The sequence below is a fragment of the Diabrotica virgifera genome, chromosome 2 (assembly GCF_917563875.1).
Source record: "Diabrotica virgifera virgifera chromosome 2, PGI_DIABVI_V3a".
Classification (NCBI taxonomy): Eukaryota; Metazoa; Arthropoda; class Insecta; order Coleoptera; family Chrysomelidae; genus Diabrotica; species Diabrotica virgifera.
Window position 1 is genome coordinate 27935072 of NC_065444.1, and position 16550 is coordinate 27951621.

The following is a 16550-nucleotide window of genomic DNA, read 5'->3' on the forward strand; positions in this document are numbered from 1 at the left end:
AATTTCATCGAACATCCTAAAATTTTAGCGAACATAGGCACACCTTTTGTAGAAAATTGCATAGGGGAATATCAAGCCAGATTCAGAAAAAATAGATCGACCATAGATCAGATTTTTACTATCAGGCAGCTGCTTGAAAAAGGATGGAAATTCAATAGAACTATCCATAATCTCTTCACACATTGCCGACTAGCATACGACAGCATTAAAACGAATCAGATGTGGAATGCAATGGTAGAACTTTCAGTTCCAAAAAACTTATCCAGCTCGTTAAGATATGTGTAAATGGCTGTAGATCCAGAGTACGGATAGATAACAAACTCTTAAAATAGTTTTAAATAAAAAGTGGCCTGAATGAAGGAGACATGCTGTCACCACTCATTTTTAATATATTTTTGGAGAAAATTGGAACAGAACTACTAACAGTAAATGGGCCAAAATTACTACTAGCATACGCGGACAATATTGACATTGTGGAAAACACCGTCACCAGTGTAAGGAAACTTTCAAGAATTTAGACTAGACGTACCTAGAGGCAAAAAACCGGTCTAAGGGTCAATGAAGAAAAAACCAAATACAGTAGAAGTCAATAATCCAGATTAATTGGGACCGGACCCCATCCGGATTATCAAATTATCCGGATTATCGAAATTACCTCAAAAAAGGCCAGTATACACATTAAAATACAACAAACGTTTTAAAATTTTATGTTTTCTCTTGTACAGTAAAGTGTCTAGAGGTGAAATTAATTAAAACATGTTTTATGTTTAAACACTGCATTGTAATTAATTTATAATAGCACCATGTGTACAGTAAAAACATCAGACACTATTTGGGCTTTTAAAAAAATGTGTAAAATATTTTTGAACTGCGGTAGAAGTTCGTTTTTCGCAGCGAAGTTCTTAATTTATTTTAAAAGAATCAGATATTTTTGCTGGATACAAATCCGGATTATTGACGGTCCGGATTTTTGACGTCCGGATTATCGACGCTCTACTGTATGTGGATTAACAGACAAAAGAGATGAGATAGAATAGAACAAAATCTAACAATAGATCCATATAACGTTGAAAGAGTGGAGCGTTTTAAGTATTTCGGAGCGATAATCGCCGAAGATAATGATTTCACGGAAGAAATAAAAGGGAGAATTCAGGCAGCAAACAGATGTATGTATGTATAGCCTATCCACAAGACTATTAATCCAAGAACCTAACACGAACTTAAAAAATCAGGATATATGTATAAAAAAAGTGATTCGACAAAAGTAATGGAAAGAAAACTCAGATGTTTTGAGAGAAAAATCTTCAAAAGGATCTTTTAGGAATTGATGGGCACAGTATAATTATACATAATTTTGGAAAATAAAATAGAGCTAAATAATATTACTTACATCAACACCAACATCTAAATTTGGCCTTACAGTAATATGGTGATGTTTTGTTCTATCTATGGAATCATACAGTATCCAACCTGTTGATTCGAACATCTGCAATAAAAAATATGACATATATTTATTGTATTTAAAAAAATAATATTGTTACCTTTATATCCAGAGGATCTCCTCCTAATATGCCATGGATTATCGACAGTGAGTGGCAGGTAGCCATACCTCTGAAAAGATCAGATGTGGAGGGTAGTGCTTGAACATCCTTTAAAGAAGTTTTAACTCCATTACTATTTACAGGTACTATTCCCCACATATCCAGTTCGTCTTCTGTTAATGTGCCAGTCTAAAAATATGTTACATTATGGAATATATGTAGTCATCAAAATATATAGATATCAACAAAGAAATTAAGAGCCACTCAAGGGCAAATCCAGAATAAGAAAATAATTAAGAATATTGGTGCAGAAATCTCAAAGATAAAAATATTGAGTTTATTGAATGATATACCACCTACCTTGTCAAAACATATACAATCAACAGATCCTGATACGTTTATAACCCTCGAATTTATACAGAATATTTGTTTGTTTTTTAATCGATTCAATGCATACAATTTTCCAACAGTCATGGCCGCTGGCAGTGCCGGTGGGACAGCTATGGTGAATATGTCCAAGGCTTTTATTAGGATTTCCACTGCTTTTATTTGTCTTGTACTCTATAAAGTAAATAAAAAAATATTATTTTGTTATTATTAAAAATATAAATGGTATAAAAAAAGTAGAGCGAGAAGGCTGATCCAGAACATATCTGGATTTAAGCAATAGTCTATCGATCTTTGAAGGTTTTAAAGAAATTAAACTTCAGTCCCAATTTCGGCTTTGGTCAGATCACTACCAGATCAAAGATTGCTAAGAGAAAGAAGAAGTAAGCTTCTCCCTATAAACAATCAAGCCCAAAGAAAACAGAAACAGTGATAGAACGGTCTAACTCTCCGGAAAAAGCGGAACTGCCAAAGAGAAAGGGGGATCATCCTCGTCCTCACAAGGCCAATAACCGAGAAAGTGAAGGGAAAGGCGATTAAAACATCTCTAAAAGCCAAATTACCTCCTGGAGATGAAGGCAAAAGTGGAGCTAATAAGGAGGTAGGAGCCTTGGATTACTGGGACAGACCAAATTGGCGGCCTAGGATCAGTCTCAACTAAGGTACAAACGGTATAAACCCAGAGCGGGTATTGTATTTACTTAGGAAATACATATTGTAACAAAAGAGAAATCTTGGACGACCGCCGTATAACAGTAAACACCTCGAGAATGACGTCATCGAATGATCTAGGCCTCGGCGGAAAGGAGGAGGAACTTCTCGAACATACGACCCGTAGGCGGAACACGCTGATAGCTAGAGATGGGCGTCGATTGTTCCAGAATAACAACTGGGTATAAATACGGGCATATTTGTAAATACAGTTTAGTCTTAAGCTAAAGTTTGTAAAGTAAACTTGTATAAATATAAATAAAGTCGTAAATAAATACCCGAACGCTCGTTATTGTTACAGTTGGTGTCGGTGTTCGGTTAACTTAGTGCGATATAAATAAGTGAATTACAGAGAGACTTTAAAAGACTTTTGGACTTTATTCGTCGGGAATAGTTAAAGTGCGTTGATTGTTCGGTATTCGGAAAGACTGTTAAAAGACATTTTGGAAAGTACGTGTGTGCCGACCAAAGATGTTGCTACAAGAACTTACAGTAAAACAGCTCCGTGAACAGCTAGAGGAACGGGATCTGGACAGCAGTGGGCTCAAGATAGTCCTACAAGCACGACTCAAGGATGTCCTCACGAAGAACGGAGATGACCCAGAGACGTTCCACTTCCAGTCAGCAGAACAAGTAATCTTATCGAAATTAAAAACTGTTTCTGAAACGATCGATGAAACTTCTAGAAAAAGCGACGAGAAATTTGAAAGTGTTTCTCAAAAGATCGACGAAACTTCTAGAAAAAGCGACGAGAAATTCGAGAACGTTGCTAAAAAATTTGAAAGTGTTTCTCAAGTAATTAAAGACGTTTGTAGACAGAACGACGAGAAATTTGAAGAAGTTTCTAGAACATTCGATAAGATGCAGAAAAGTGTAGAGACCGTAGAAGAAAAGATCAAACAGCTAGAGAGCAGGATAACCGATACAAAAGTACAACCATCAGTTAATGCAGCAGCGTTAGATCCTTTAGTGAAAGATGAACTACCGAGAGACGAAACGTCGCATAATATGAGATTCAAATTACCACCATTTGATGGAAAGTCCTCTTGGTCCATGAAAATTGTTACCAGACCTTGTTCACTCGTCTAGAAAAACGCTATGGAGATGCCCATCTACAACAAGTATACAAAGCACAACTGCGAAGTAGAAGTCAACGAGCAAGTGAGAATCTACAAGAATTTGAAGCAGATGTGGCTCGTGTGGTGCGGTTGGCTTATCCAGAGGTGCCAGACAGCGTTTTAGAAGAAATTGCAGTAGATACCTTCGTCAATGGGCTGAAAGATAATGAACTACAGAAAGCTTTACGACTAGCAAGACCGAAAGTTTTAGATGAAGCACTTGCTATTGCCTTGGAACACGAAGCAGCTAGCCAAGCTTCACGAAACAATCGAGTAATAACCGTGGAAAAAGGCGATAAGAGAAAAGAAGAACGTTTGGTGGAAATGGTACGGAGGGTGATTCGTGACACGATGCCGAAGAGACGCATGAAGAGGGCTGGAAGAGTTAGTTCAAATACAGATGCTTCCTCGATACGGCCATGCAGTGAAAGTTGTAATCACCGGCTTAAAGTAGATGAACAGCTTTGCCCTGTGAGACGAACTACCGTCGTTAATGAGCAATGGCAGCCACAACAGTTACAAGAAGCCCAAGAAGACGATCCATGTATAAAAAGAGTATTGGATTGGATGCGTCGAGGTGAGAGACCTAGTTGGCAAAACATTAGTGCATGTAGTCCGGAAGTCAAGGCCTACTGGAGCCAATGGAATTGCCTGATACTAAAAGATGATCTTCTGTACAGAACCTTTGAGAACGATGATGGTACAGAATCTAAGCTTCAGTTGATTGTACCTAAAAGTAAAGTGTCAGAAGTATTGCGTCAGTTGCATGACGGTACATCAGGTGGACACTTTGGTATTACGAAGACTCTGCAAAAGGTTCGAGAACGGTTCTATTGGGTGAACTGTAAAGATGATGTAAGAAGATGGTGCCAGAAATGTGAACTGTGTGCATCCGGTAATGGTCCAGTTGGTAAAAAGAGAGCACCCATGAGACAGTACAATGTTGGCAGTCCTATGGAAAGAGTAGCAATCGACATTGCAGGTCCATTTCCAGAAACTGATGCTGGAAATAAATACATCCTGGTAGCCATGGATTATTTTACGAAATGGACCGAGGCCTATGCATTACCAAATCAAGAAGCTGCTACCGTTGCAGAGGTACTTGTTAAAGAATTCTTCAGCCGATTTGGTGTTCCCTTGGAGATCCACTCCGACCAAGGGCGAAACTTTGAGTCAGCTCTTTTCCAAAACGTTTGTAAATTGATTGGTGTCAATAAGACCAGAACAACACCCCTGCATCCTCAATCAGATGGGATGGTCGAGAGGATGAACCGAACGATGGGTAAACACTTGTCCAAAGTTGTATCTGAAAATCAGCGAGATTGGGACCAACACATTCATTTATTCCTGATGGCCTACCGCTCGGCCGTAAATGAAACTACAGGTCAAACACCAACCTGCCTGATGTTGGGTCGTGAAGTTCGTTTGCCCTGCGACCTAGAGTTTGGTTGCGGACCTTCCGAGGAACATGTTGCAGGTGAAGAATACGTCGACCGCCTGAAGTTACGAATGAACAACATTCATGAACTTGCCCGACAACACATCCAGATAGCCAGTGACAGAATGAAAGATCAATATGATTCTCGATGCAAGATTGAAAGCTTCGAAATAGGTGATCTTGTCTGACTTTATAATCCACAACGTCGTCGCGGCTTGTGTCCTAAACTACAAAGACAATGGGAAGGTCCGTATGAAGTTAAGAAGAAAATAAATGACGTAATATACAGAATTAAGAAGTTGCCAAACGGTAAACCAAAAGTTATTCACATAAATCGTCTCGCACCATATGCTGGCTCAAATGAAACAGAGGAAGCCCGAGTCCTCCAACAGGAGATGAAAGATGCACCACAGCCAAGTTTTAAGGAATTTATGTCAAATTACGCAGAAAGAAAGAGTGCTAGATTCGGCGTGACCACAGAAGTTCAGCAAGATCTGTTTGGTGTTCCAGAAAACGTCTCTCTAGCCCACTGTGTTGCCCAAGACCTCGAGATGACTAAAGGAATCTCGTCCGTATTCAATAGAAAGTTCGGCCGCCTGGACGAGTTAAGGAATCAACAACCTAAAATTGGAAGAGTATTGCGATTGGAAGATGGTCCTCGATCTTTGCTGTATATAGTGACCAGGAAGTCTTATACGGACACGCCAAGCTACGAGAACATATGGCGTGCTCTAACTAATCTGAAGAAAATCGTGTGTAATTATGACATCAAAGATTTGGCTATACCAAAAATAGGCCATGCAGTAGAAAGTCTGGATTGGAAGATTGTGAGAAGCATGCTTGAAGTGATCTTCAGAGAAACTGGCGTACGAATTACTGTGTGTTGCATGAACCCGAAGATTTCATACCCTTCAAAAACAGTAGACTGCTATTTCTTCTTGAAGGGTGTATGCAGAGCTGGAGAGTCGTGTAGATTCCGCCATCCTGGGCCTTCATCTAGAGTTGCTGATCGGGACGCTCAGATCTTAAGAGGGGAGCAGTGTAACAAAAGAGAAATCTTGGACGACCGCCGTATAACAGTAAACACCTCGAGAATGACGTCATCGAATGATCTAGGCCTCGGCGGAAAGGAGGAGGAACTTCTCGAACATACGACCCGTAGGCGGAACACGCTGATAGCTAGAGATGGGCGTCGATTGTTCCAGAATAACAACTGGGTATAAATACGGGCATATTTGTAAATACAGTTTAGTCTTAAGCTAAAGTTTGTAAAGTAAACTTGTATAAATATAAATAAAGTCGTAAATAAATACCCGAACGCTCGTTATTGTTACAATATATTAATCACACATTTCAGGTTTCTTCACGGAAGATGTGACAGCAGCTCACATCACTATTTGAGAAGAAGCGGACAGAAGAAGACAGAATATAGTCCCGCAACAGATTCTTTCTAAGGTGGGACGAATAGTAATCGAACATTGTAAGAGGAATTAACTACAAGTGATTATCGGCTGTGATGTTTATGCACATCATATGGTATGGGGAAGCAAAAAGACGGATGAATAAGGTGAATAACTTTTTAACTATATTCTAGAAAAGGGGCTCATATTGAAAAATAAAGACAAATGATTTATCACCAAGACAAGTGGGACGTTATTGATATAACAATACGAACTGAACAAATTAGAAACCAAATTGTCAACTGACAGTCCCGGATTAAGAATCTTGAGGCCCATAGGCAACCCAAGCTATGAGGCCCCTTAAGGCCTCCGCCTTCTCTCTCCAAAACCACCTCGGTTAACTCATCTCCATCCTCCATCTGCAGTTTTTAGTTCAATCCCTTCTCTCTGTAATGATTTACTGACAGCGTTGATGCGTTCTAAAATTGTTGCCCAAAACTCATTCATTACGAATGTTTCTTTTCTTGACATTTCTTTCAACGAATACTTAGCCTCTTGAACTGTTTCATCCTTTTGATTAGTGTTTCCAGCAAAGGAATGCACAGCAAATTTAAAGACGTTGTAACCTTTAGACAAAGCTCTTGTTGCGTCAGCCCTTGCATTCCATCTAATGCTGCTTATTCTTTTAATGACTAGATCGTGGCGAATGGGATCGCTTAGCGGAGTTTCATTTTAAGCATTTGATCATAACTTTCCAACGGTTGGTAGAGGCTAAAAAAAATTGTATACGGACTGAACAAACCCCAAATACGATATTGCTCCAACGCAACTTTCAGCAGCACTTACTAAAACTAAATTAAGCGAGTGTGCGGCAAAAGAAATGTAAATTGCAAGTTTGTCAATCTTAGATAAATAAGCCTGGATACCAATTAGTGATGTAACGAATGTTATTTTTTGATCATTCGCGAATACGAATGCGAATGCGAATATCTGCTACTGACATTCGTGAACGCGGATGCGAAGGCGAATATTCAGTTCTTTAAATTTGTTTATTGCCTTCGCAACAGCCTTGTCACGCTGTCTCTGCAAGGGCCATATATCATTCGAAGGATTTTCCGTTCCCACACCACCAGTTTATTTACTTCTCTTTTTGTTAGCGTCCATGTTTCGCTTCCATACGCGAATGCTGGTCGTATTATGGTCTTATATATCTGGATATTGGCACCTCGTGAAAGAAGTTTTGACTTCATTAGATGTTGCATTGCAAAGAAAGATCTGTTTTCTGCTATTATTCTCGTTTCAACTTCTCGCTCTAATTTGTTGTCCCTTGTGATTGTTGCTCCTAGATATTTAAAGTCTTTAACCACTTCGAAGTTGTGATCGTTTATAGTAATGTTTTGCCTTATTCTCCGTCATTCTTGTTTTGAGACGACTATGTATTTTATTTTGTCTTCATTTATTTTTAGACCGATGTTTAATGCAGCTTCTTCAAAGCTCGAGAAAATATCCTTAATTTCTAATGTTGATTGCGCTACTGCGTCTACGTCATCGGCAAAGACGAGTATGATTCTCCCTGAGCAGTTATGTCTGGTTTGATTTTGTGATATATTTTCCGCATGGCATATTCTAAGGCCAGGTTAAACAACAATGGGGACAACGGATCTCCCTGTCTCAGTCCAAAATTTACGCAGAAAGCATTTGATATCCCCCCCCCCTATTCTAACTGGTAGAATATTTCCTTATGGTATTGCGCGATATTTGAATTTTTCAACATAATATATGATTTATATATTTTATTTAGTTCTAATTACATATTATTTTTTCGTTTTGGGCCCTACGAGGCCCCCTTTGGGACCGAGGCCCCTAGGCAATTTCCTACTTTGCCTAATGGTTAATCCGGCACTGTTAACTGACGTGTGTTGAACGAACCATCGAGTTTGGATCAACGACACATTGACTTTACCTTGTATACAGGTAAATCACATATAAGATACTTAGACACAAGGATGCGAAATACACAAATTGGAAAGGATATCGAACCGATTTGGAAGCAAAGATAGGAAGTACAATTAGAAATATCAAAACATATTTGGATATTGAAGAAGCAAATAATGATCTAATCAGGAAAGCAATTGTCACATCGTACCAGGATAACTGCTCAATCAAAACCAAGAAGAATATCAAACGCATTGGGCAGAGAGCTAGAAAAACTAAAAAAGAAGTAAGGAGGCTATCGAATAAAGCCAAAGAATTGGGTAACATAGAGCAAACTTTTAACGTACATAACAAAGAGATAAGAAGAGCGAAAAAGGCAAAAATCTTGGAGAAGGTTCTGTCAAAGTATTTCAAATATACCTGCCAGCACTAAAATCCACAGGATTCTTTCCAAAAATTCAGCACAGGAACCAGGCCTACTTAAAATACCTGATGACACCTTTACCGAATCTAAAAAGATAACATTTGTGTTCTACTACTTCCCAGGATCAACAACTAATGTAGAGCAAACTCAGGCTAGAAACATATGACAACCTAAACGTTCTAGAAAAAAAGACTGGAACTTCTCTGTAAAAACAGAAAATTGGAGAATGTAAAACAGGGGTTATAAACCATTGCTCCATTTAAATCTCCAGGGGAGGATGGAATGTTTCCTGCACTACTACAAAAAGGATTGGACATTTGAGTTCTCACCTAACAAAGATATTTATAGCTAATATAGCAATAGGTTATATACACAAAAAAGGACGACAAGACAATGCCCACGGTACCAGGTACCAGAGTGTAAAAACTGTATTTCAGCCGGTAATAAGGGTTTTAGAGGAAAGAGTAGGTACATAGCGTAAAGAGTAGTTTTTATAATAATTTTAGCGCCACATCGTAGGTGGAGGGATTGTGAGTCCATTGTGAATAGTGCTAGTAGCAAATTCCACTAGGATTAATAACTGTAGATTAAAAAAGTGAAATGAATTCATTAAAATAATGAAAGAAGGGAGTGTGGATGGATGCATGAGATTCAATATTTCATCCAACAGAACATACTATTAGAGAACGTCTTTGATAGCATGTTGGGTCAATATAAATTAAATTGCTCAGTTTATGGAGGATATAACATAATGATATATTAATGTTACTTACCTTCGATACAATTGTGTATATTACACCTAATATTGCAATTAAAAATAAGATTCCTATAAATTTGTAACTGTCCGTTTCAAATTTAAAATCTGCTGGTGGTGGATATAATATACTCCTTACTAGTTCTCCTTTGGTCGTCAAATAGCCAGTCCTGATGACTACTGCGAACACTCTTTCATTCTCTACGGTTGAAAAGGGCTTTGTTTAAAGGCTGATTTATCTTACATCGGGGACGTGGACGACACGAATGTCTTAAGGGGCACGTTGAAGAATCGTCCGATATGAAAAGCATTGGCTATTAGTTTATCGTACAACGGGACGGAGCGACAACGGGAACATGCGCCGTCTGTTGTTCTACACCCCGTGCCGTCCACGTCCCGTTGTAAGATAAATCAGCGTTTAAATGTTCATAAAGATTGTTTACATGGAGAGCGATTCTAAGTTGCTCCCCAGAAATATATACCTACGTGATCAAAAAAGCTTCCAAAATTGCAACAAGCTTAAAAAAAATAACAATAACGACTCGCTTCCAAAGCGAAGCGTAAAATATAAATCATAATTTGGGCAGAGAGAAATAAAGAAAAAGACTTACCATAAATTTATTCTACTGCAGACGACCGGTTTCACATGCTATAATTCACTATGTATCCTCAGGTCTCCGGTATAGCAAAATTAAATGCTGAAATTACAATCATCAGTATTAGGGTGCTGTCTGGTACAAAATATACCATACAGGGTGTCCAGAAACTCTACCGACAAACGAAGACAGGAGATTTCTCAGATAATTTTAAGACAATTTAACCCAATTCACCTAGTCCGAAAATGCTTCCTAAGGGAGCTAGAGCTCTTTGAAGATGGCGTCATGTAATTAGTTTTTCTTAAATACCTCCAGAACGCTTCTATTTAGAAAAACTAAAATTGGTATGCATACTTTCCAGAAATGAATCGATTCCATCCGTTGTGAATTTCTAGTATCGGTCATAGGCGTCGTTTTGGGTACGGCAATGGTTATTTTATTGCATAACTTTTTTGTCTTTAATTTTTAAGCATTTTTGACACTGGATTATTAAATTGTGAGGTATTCTAGTACTAAAAGGTACTCTTTCTTTAAGTCGGCAGGCACACCGTTTTCTAGAAAAATCGATTTGAAAGTTTTTCGTTTTTGGAATTTGAAAAAAAATTGAAAAAAAATTTCAAAAAGAAACGATGTACAGTATAGCCCGAAATAAACAGTACTGAAACTGAAACATAGGTTTCTCTTTCTGCACGCTGACATACCTAAATTAACTTGTAAAAACCTGCCAAGTAATTCTTAACAAGTATTAATAATTAATAATTGTTAAGTTAAGAGTTAGTTGGCAGGTCTACACAAGTTAATGTGGGTATGACAGAGTGCAGAAAGAAAAACCTATGTTTCGGTTTCAGTACTGTTTATTTCGGGCGATACTGTATTTTGCTAACTTAAAGCAAGAGTAACTTTTCGTACTAGAATACCTCACAATTTAATAATCCAGTATCAAAAATGCTTAAAAATTAAAGATAAAAAGTTATGCTATAACATAACTGTTGACCTACCCAAAATGGACGCCTATGACCAGGACTAGAAATTCGCATGAAATCGATTCATCTCTGGAATATAAATAAATGTATGTACTAGGAACGAGAGAGGCTCTGTTCGCTTTTAACGTTCTCGCGCAAAGACGACTAGATATGAACCAAGATCTCTATGTCTGCTTTATAGATTATCAAAAGGCTTTTGATAGAGTACGACATCAGAAACTTATAAAACTTTTAAAAGAGAAGAATGTGGACAGTCGAGATATACGGGTTATTGTACGGAATCAAATAGCAACGGTTAAAATCGAAAATGTCGAAACAGAGGACATAAAAATCAAGAGAGGTGTTAGACAGGGTTGCGTGTTGTCTCCATTGTTATTCAATCTGTACAGAGAAGTTATTTTTAAGGAAGCAATATCAGAGGAAGAACAGGGTATATCAATAAACGGAAAAATCTTGAACAACATAAGATTCGCAGACGACACCGCTATTTTTGCAGACAGTCTAGCTAGATGCACTGTAACTATTAGTAAATAGATTACATCAAGTCAGTATGGACTATGGACTACAAATGAACGTCAAGTTCATGATTATTTCTAAGCAACATACAGAAGGAAGGTTGGATATCGAGGGAAAACAAGTAGAAAGAGTGAATAACTACAAATATCTGGGAACAATGACCAAGGTAGAGAAATCAGGACACGCATTGAAATTGCAAGACAAGCATTTATAAAAATGAAAAAGATGTTTGTTAATCGAGACCTTCCTCTGAAGCTGAGGATAAGAGCCTTAAGATGCTACGTGCTCTCGACTTTGTTGTATGGAGTGGAAAGCTGGACACTAAAAGTAGAAAATATAAAGAAGTTGGAAGCCTTTGAGATGTGGTGCTATAGAAGGATTTTGAAAATACCATAGATCCAACGAGTTACAAATGCAGAAGTGTTAAGAAGGCTGCAAAAGGATTGCGAGGTGATAAAGAACATCAAAACAAGAAAGCTAGAATATTTAGGCCACATTACCAGAGGTGCGAAATATGAGATATTAAGGCTCATAATGCAAGGTAAAATAAAGGGTAAAAGATCTATAGGTAGAAGAAGAATTTCCTGGCTGAGAAACTGAAGAGAGTGGTATAGTTGTAGCTCAGTAGATCTTTTCAGAGCAGCCGCCAATAAGGTACGGATAGCTGTGATGATAGCCAATCTCCGATAGGAGAAGGAACTACAAGAAGAAGAACCATTTTTCGTCTTTCTAAATAAGTTTTTCTTGATATTTTTTTTGAAATTCAAAGAACGAAAAATTTTCAAATCGATTTTTCTAGAAAACGGTGTATCCTATCGACTTAAAGCTAGAGTACCTTTTAGTACTAGAATACCTCACAATTTAATAATTCAGAGTCAAAAATGCATAAAATGTAAAGACAAAAACATTATGCGATAAAATAACCGTCGCCCTACCAAAAACGGACGCCTATGATCGGTACTAAAAATTCGCAATGGATGGAATAGATTTATCTGTGGAAGATTAATACGCGTACCAATTTTTGTTTTTCTGAATAGAAGCGTTTTGGAGGTATTTACGAAAAACTCATTACAAGACGCCATCTTCAAAGAGCTCTAGCTCCCTTAGGAAGCATTTTCGGACTAAGTGAATTGGGTTAAATTGTCTTAAAATTATCTGAAGAATCTTCTTTCTTCGTTTGTCGGTATAGTTTCTGGACACCCTGTATAACAAATTATATCCCTACTCGTATACAGGGTGTCCCAGACTAATTTAGCCAGGCTATATCTCTTAAACGAATAGAGATTTTTGAATGGGACAAAAACTTATCTATTCCATTTGTAATACACTGTAATATGGTGTAGAAAAAATCATCCCCTAAATATTAATCCCTTAGTTACAACCCCTAACTTTAATTTTTTTAATTGCACCCTGTACATTTTTTTATAGTTTTGGATGTGGTCTTCGATCGTCTATTCAACACATTTTTTTAAAATAAAATCGGTTAGTAAGTAATCAAGAAAAATATCAGTTTATTTTTGATATTTATGTGTCCCAGACTAATTTATCCAGGCTATATTTCTTAAACGAATAAAGATTTTCGAATGAGACAAAAACTAACCTATTCCATTTGTAATACACTTTAATATGGCGTAGAAAAAATCATCCCCTAAATATTCATCCCTTAGTTACAATACTTAACTTTAATTTTTTTTAATAGAACCCTGTAACTAAGGGATGAATATGTAAGGGATGATTTTTTTTCTACACCATATTAAAGTGTATTACAAATGGAATAGATCAGTTTTTGTCCCATTCGAAAATCTTTATTCGTTTAAGAAATATAACCTGGATAAATTAGTCTGGGACACATAATTAACAAAAATAAACTGATATTTTCTTGATTATTTACGAACCGATTTTATTTTTAGCAAATTTGTTGAATAGACGATCGAAGACCACATCCAAAACTATAAAAAAATGTACAGGGTGCTATTAAAAAAATTAAAGTTAGGGGTTGTAACTAAGGGATGAATATTTAGGGGATGATTTTTTCTACGCCATATTACAGTGTATTACAAATGGAATAGATAAGTTTTTGTCCCATTCGAAAATCTCTATTCGTTTAAGAGATATAGCCTGGCTAAATTAGTCTGGTACACCCTGTATGTTTACAGTTTTAATGGTATACCATTTTAATAGGTTTTACTTACATGCCGATAAAAGGAATATGCTTAAATGTATGTGGTACCGTACTTAAAGCTCCGTGGTCATCGGCTTTGCTCTGCTTCGGTTTTACAATTTTTATTTTTCGACAAACAATAACATCAATATTTCTTTTTCTTATCCTAATTTGTTAATATTACTCTTCTCCTCGAGAACTTTCACAACATTTGTCACTTAGTGCAATAAAGCCGACCACCACCAATTTCCAGCTAGCCAGGGCCCCCGCTACCATATGTGCAAAGTGTGCAATGAACACGGGCGACATCCTTTAAGGGCGCCAAAACCCGGAGTCAAAAATTACAAAAAACAAACAAACAAAAAATAAAAATTGAGAAATTAAATAGGATTAAGTATAAACACACACAAAATGTTATTAGTATAGCATCCAGTTACTGCCGATTCCCATTTGAGAAAACATGTCAGAAGCCAGGCATTTTAATTTATTTTGTTATGATTTCATTCTGTTTGTTTCATTTTTATATTTTAGTCGACAAATAATAGTCCATTTACTCACGGTTTTTGCTGTAAATTTTAAAGAACTGCTTATATTGACATACACATAGCTAACAAGAAAATAAGTGATATTGTGCCGTGCGTGGGGATAAAAGGGGTATTCTCAGGGGAATACGCGCGAAAATACCTGGGGGTATTCTGGGGGGTGAAAAAACATGCGTTCAATAAGTCCGGAATTGGATAAACTGACTAATTCTAACCAACTTTCGGTCTATAGAGATTTTCACTAAGTCAATACTTTTCGAGTTATTTGCAAGTGAATATGTTCATTTTTCAACAAAAAACCCCGTTTTTAGACGGTTCTTTGCAAATAACTCTAAAACTAAATATTTTATCGAAAAAATACTCTCGGCAAAAATATAGCTTACAAAGAAGTGAAAAAAATAATTTATATACTAAGTCTGCAAATCCAGAAAGGCATAGAACTAATAACCATAATACTCTGCATAGAAGCAGAGTTGTAGCTAATGAAAAGTAGGTTCTTATTCGCCAAATTCCAAATCAAATATTTAAACGTAAAATAACCAAAAAATTAAGCACTTTTCTGGAAAAACTCATTACAACTTCTTTAAAGTGTTTAAAAAGAGCTTTATTTTTTATTTTTAAAAAAGTTTCTAGCAACAAGTACAAGCAACATTTTTTTGCTAAAAAAAATTAATTAATTAAATTAATCGTTACCGTTTTACCATTTACTTCATAATATACAATGTATTGTTTATATTATGATCTGTAAGTTCATCAGTTTAAAGTGCTTATTTTTGAAAATATTTGGCTTTAAAGTAATTTTTTTAATCTTGCAAAATTCCTCTTTTTCAAATAACTTAAAAATCATTACTGGTAACAAAAATCTAAAGCAGTAAAAAAATGTAGGTTTTGCTTTTCTGAATATTTTGAATTTTTTGTTTTCCTGTAAGACAAAAATTGCTTAAGATATGACTGTTCAAAATTTGTATACACTTCTGATTAGTTCCTCGTTCAGGCCCTTTTAACTACAGCCTTTTCAAAGATAAGCACTTTGAACCGATGAAGCTTTAATATAAACAATACATAAGTAAAGGAAATTTTGGTAAAGCGATAACAATTAATTTCATTTGGGATGCTAATCGCCCCCTAAATTAGGGGGTGCTTTTCACGATTTTTTTACCAAAAAAAGGGACGAACATTATTTGAGCGTAACTTACATTTGATGTTAAAAAAACTTAAAAAAAAAACAAAAATATAGCTTCTTCAACACTTTAAAAAGTTTATAATGAGTTTTCCTTGATAAGTGCGTGAATTTTTAGTCATTTCACGTTAAGATGTTCGATTTGGAATTTGACAAATAAGAACCTACATTTCATTAGCTGCAACTCTGCTTCTACCGGGTCTGCAGACTTGAAATATAGGTACTACACCATTTTTTAACTTTTTTATAAGCTATATTTTTTTCGATAAAGTACTTACTTTTTGGGGTATTTGCGAAAATCCGTCTAAAATCGTTTTTTTTTTATTGAAAAATGAACATATTTCATTTACTCGGAAGTAACTTGAAAAATATTAAAACGTATTGACTTAGTGAAAAAACTTTATAGAACAAAAGTTGTTTAAAATAATTTGTCATTTTATTCAATTCCGGAATTTTTATATGTTTGTTCACCCCCGAGAAGGGGTGAAACTCACATTCAGGGCAAAAGCACACATCGGGACAGTATCACTTTTTCTATGACATGTTAGCTGTGTGTATGCGAAATGTCATGTCAATCCAAGCGGTACTTTAAAATTCGAAGGTTTTACAATATTTTACCTTGAGTATTATAGTCATATTTATAATAAATATGACTTCACAAATTCAGTTTTTTGGTTCACTTCAAGCAATTACCTACCTTCAAAAAATAAATAAAAAACATAATCCAAAATACCTTAAGGGGCGCCAAAATAATTTTTTGCACACAGGCGCCAGTAAACCTTACGGGGGCCCTGCAGCTAGCCATAACGGAGCTTCATGTATGGAGTAGGGAGTATGGTATCACATATGTACCTACATTCAAGA

General features: G+C 36.4%; 1 protein-coding gene across 2 annotated transcripts in view; it reads right to left on the reverse strand.

Moving 5' to 3' along the window:
- The window catches only part of LOC126880004 (polyamine-transporting ATPase 13A3-like), a 107711-nt gene that overhangs the window by 6911 nt on the left and 84250 nt on the right, over window positions 1-16550 (reverse strand). For both annotated transcript variants that reach the window (XM_050643513.1, XM_050643512.1), the window contains exons 10-13: window positions 9728-9909; window positions 1902-2102; window positions 1542-1730; window positions 1391-1486 (exon numbers count right to left, since the gene is read on the reverse strand). In XM_050643513.1, the coding sequence (XP_050499470.1) occupies window positions 1391-1486; window positions 1542-1730; window positions 1902-2102; window positions 9728-9909 (668 nt within the window). The remainder of the gene's footprint in view (window positions 1-1390; window positions 1487-1541; window positions 1731-1901; window positions 2103-9727; window positions 9910-16550) is intronic.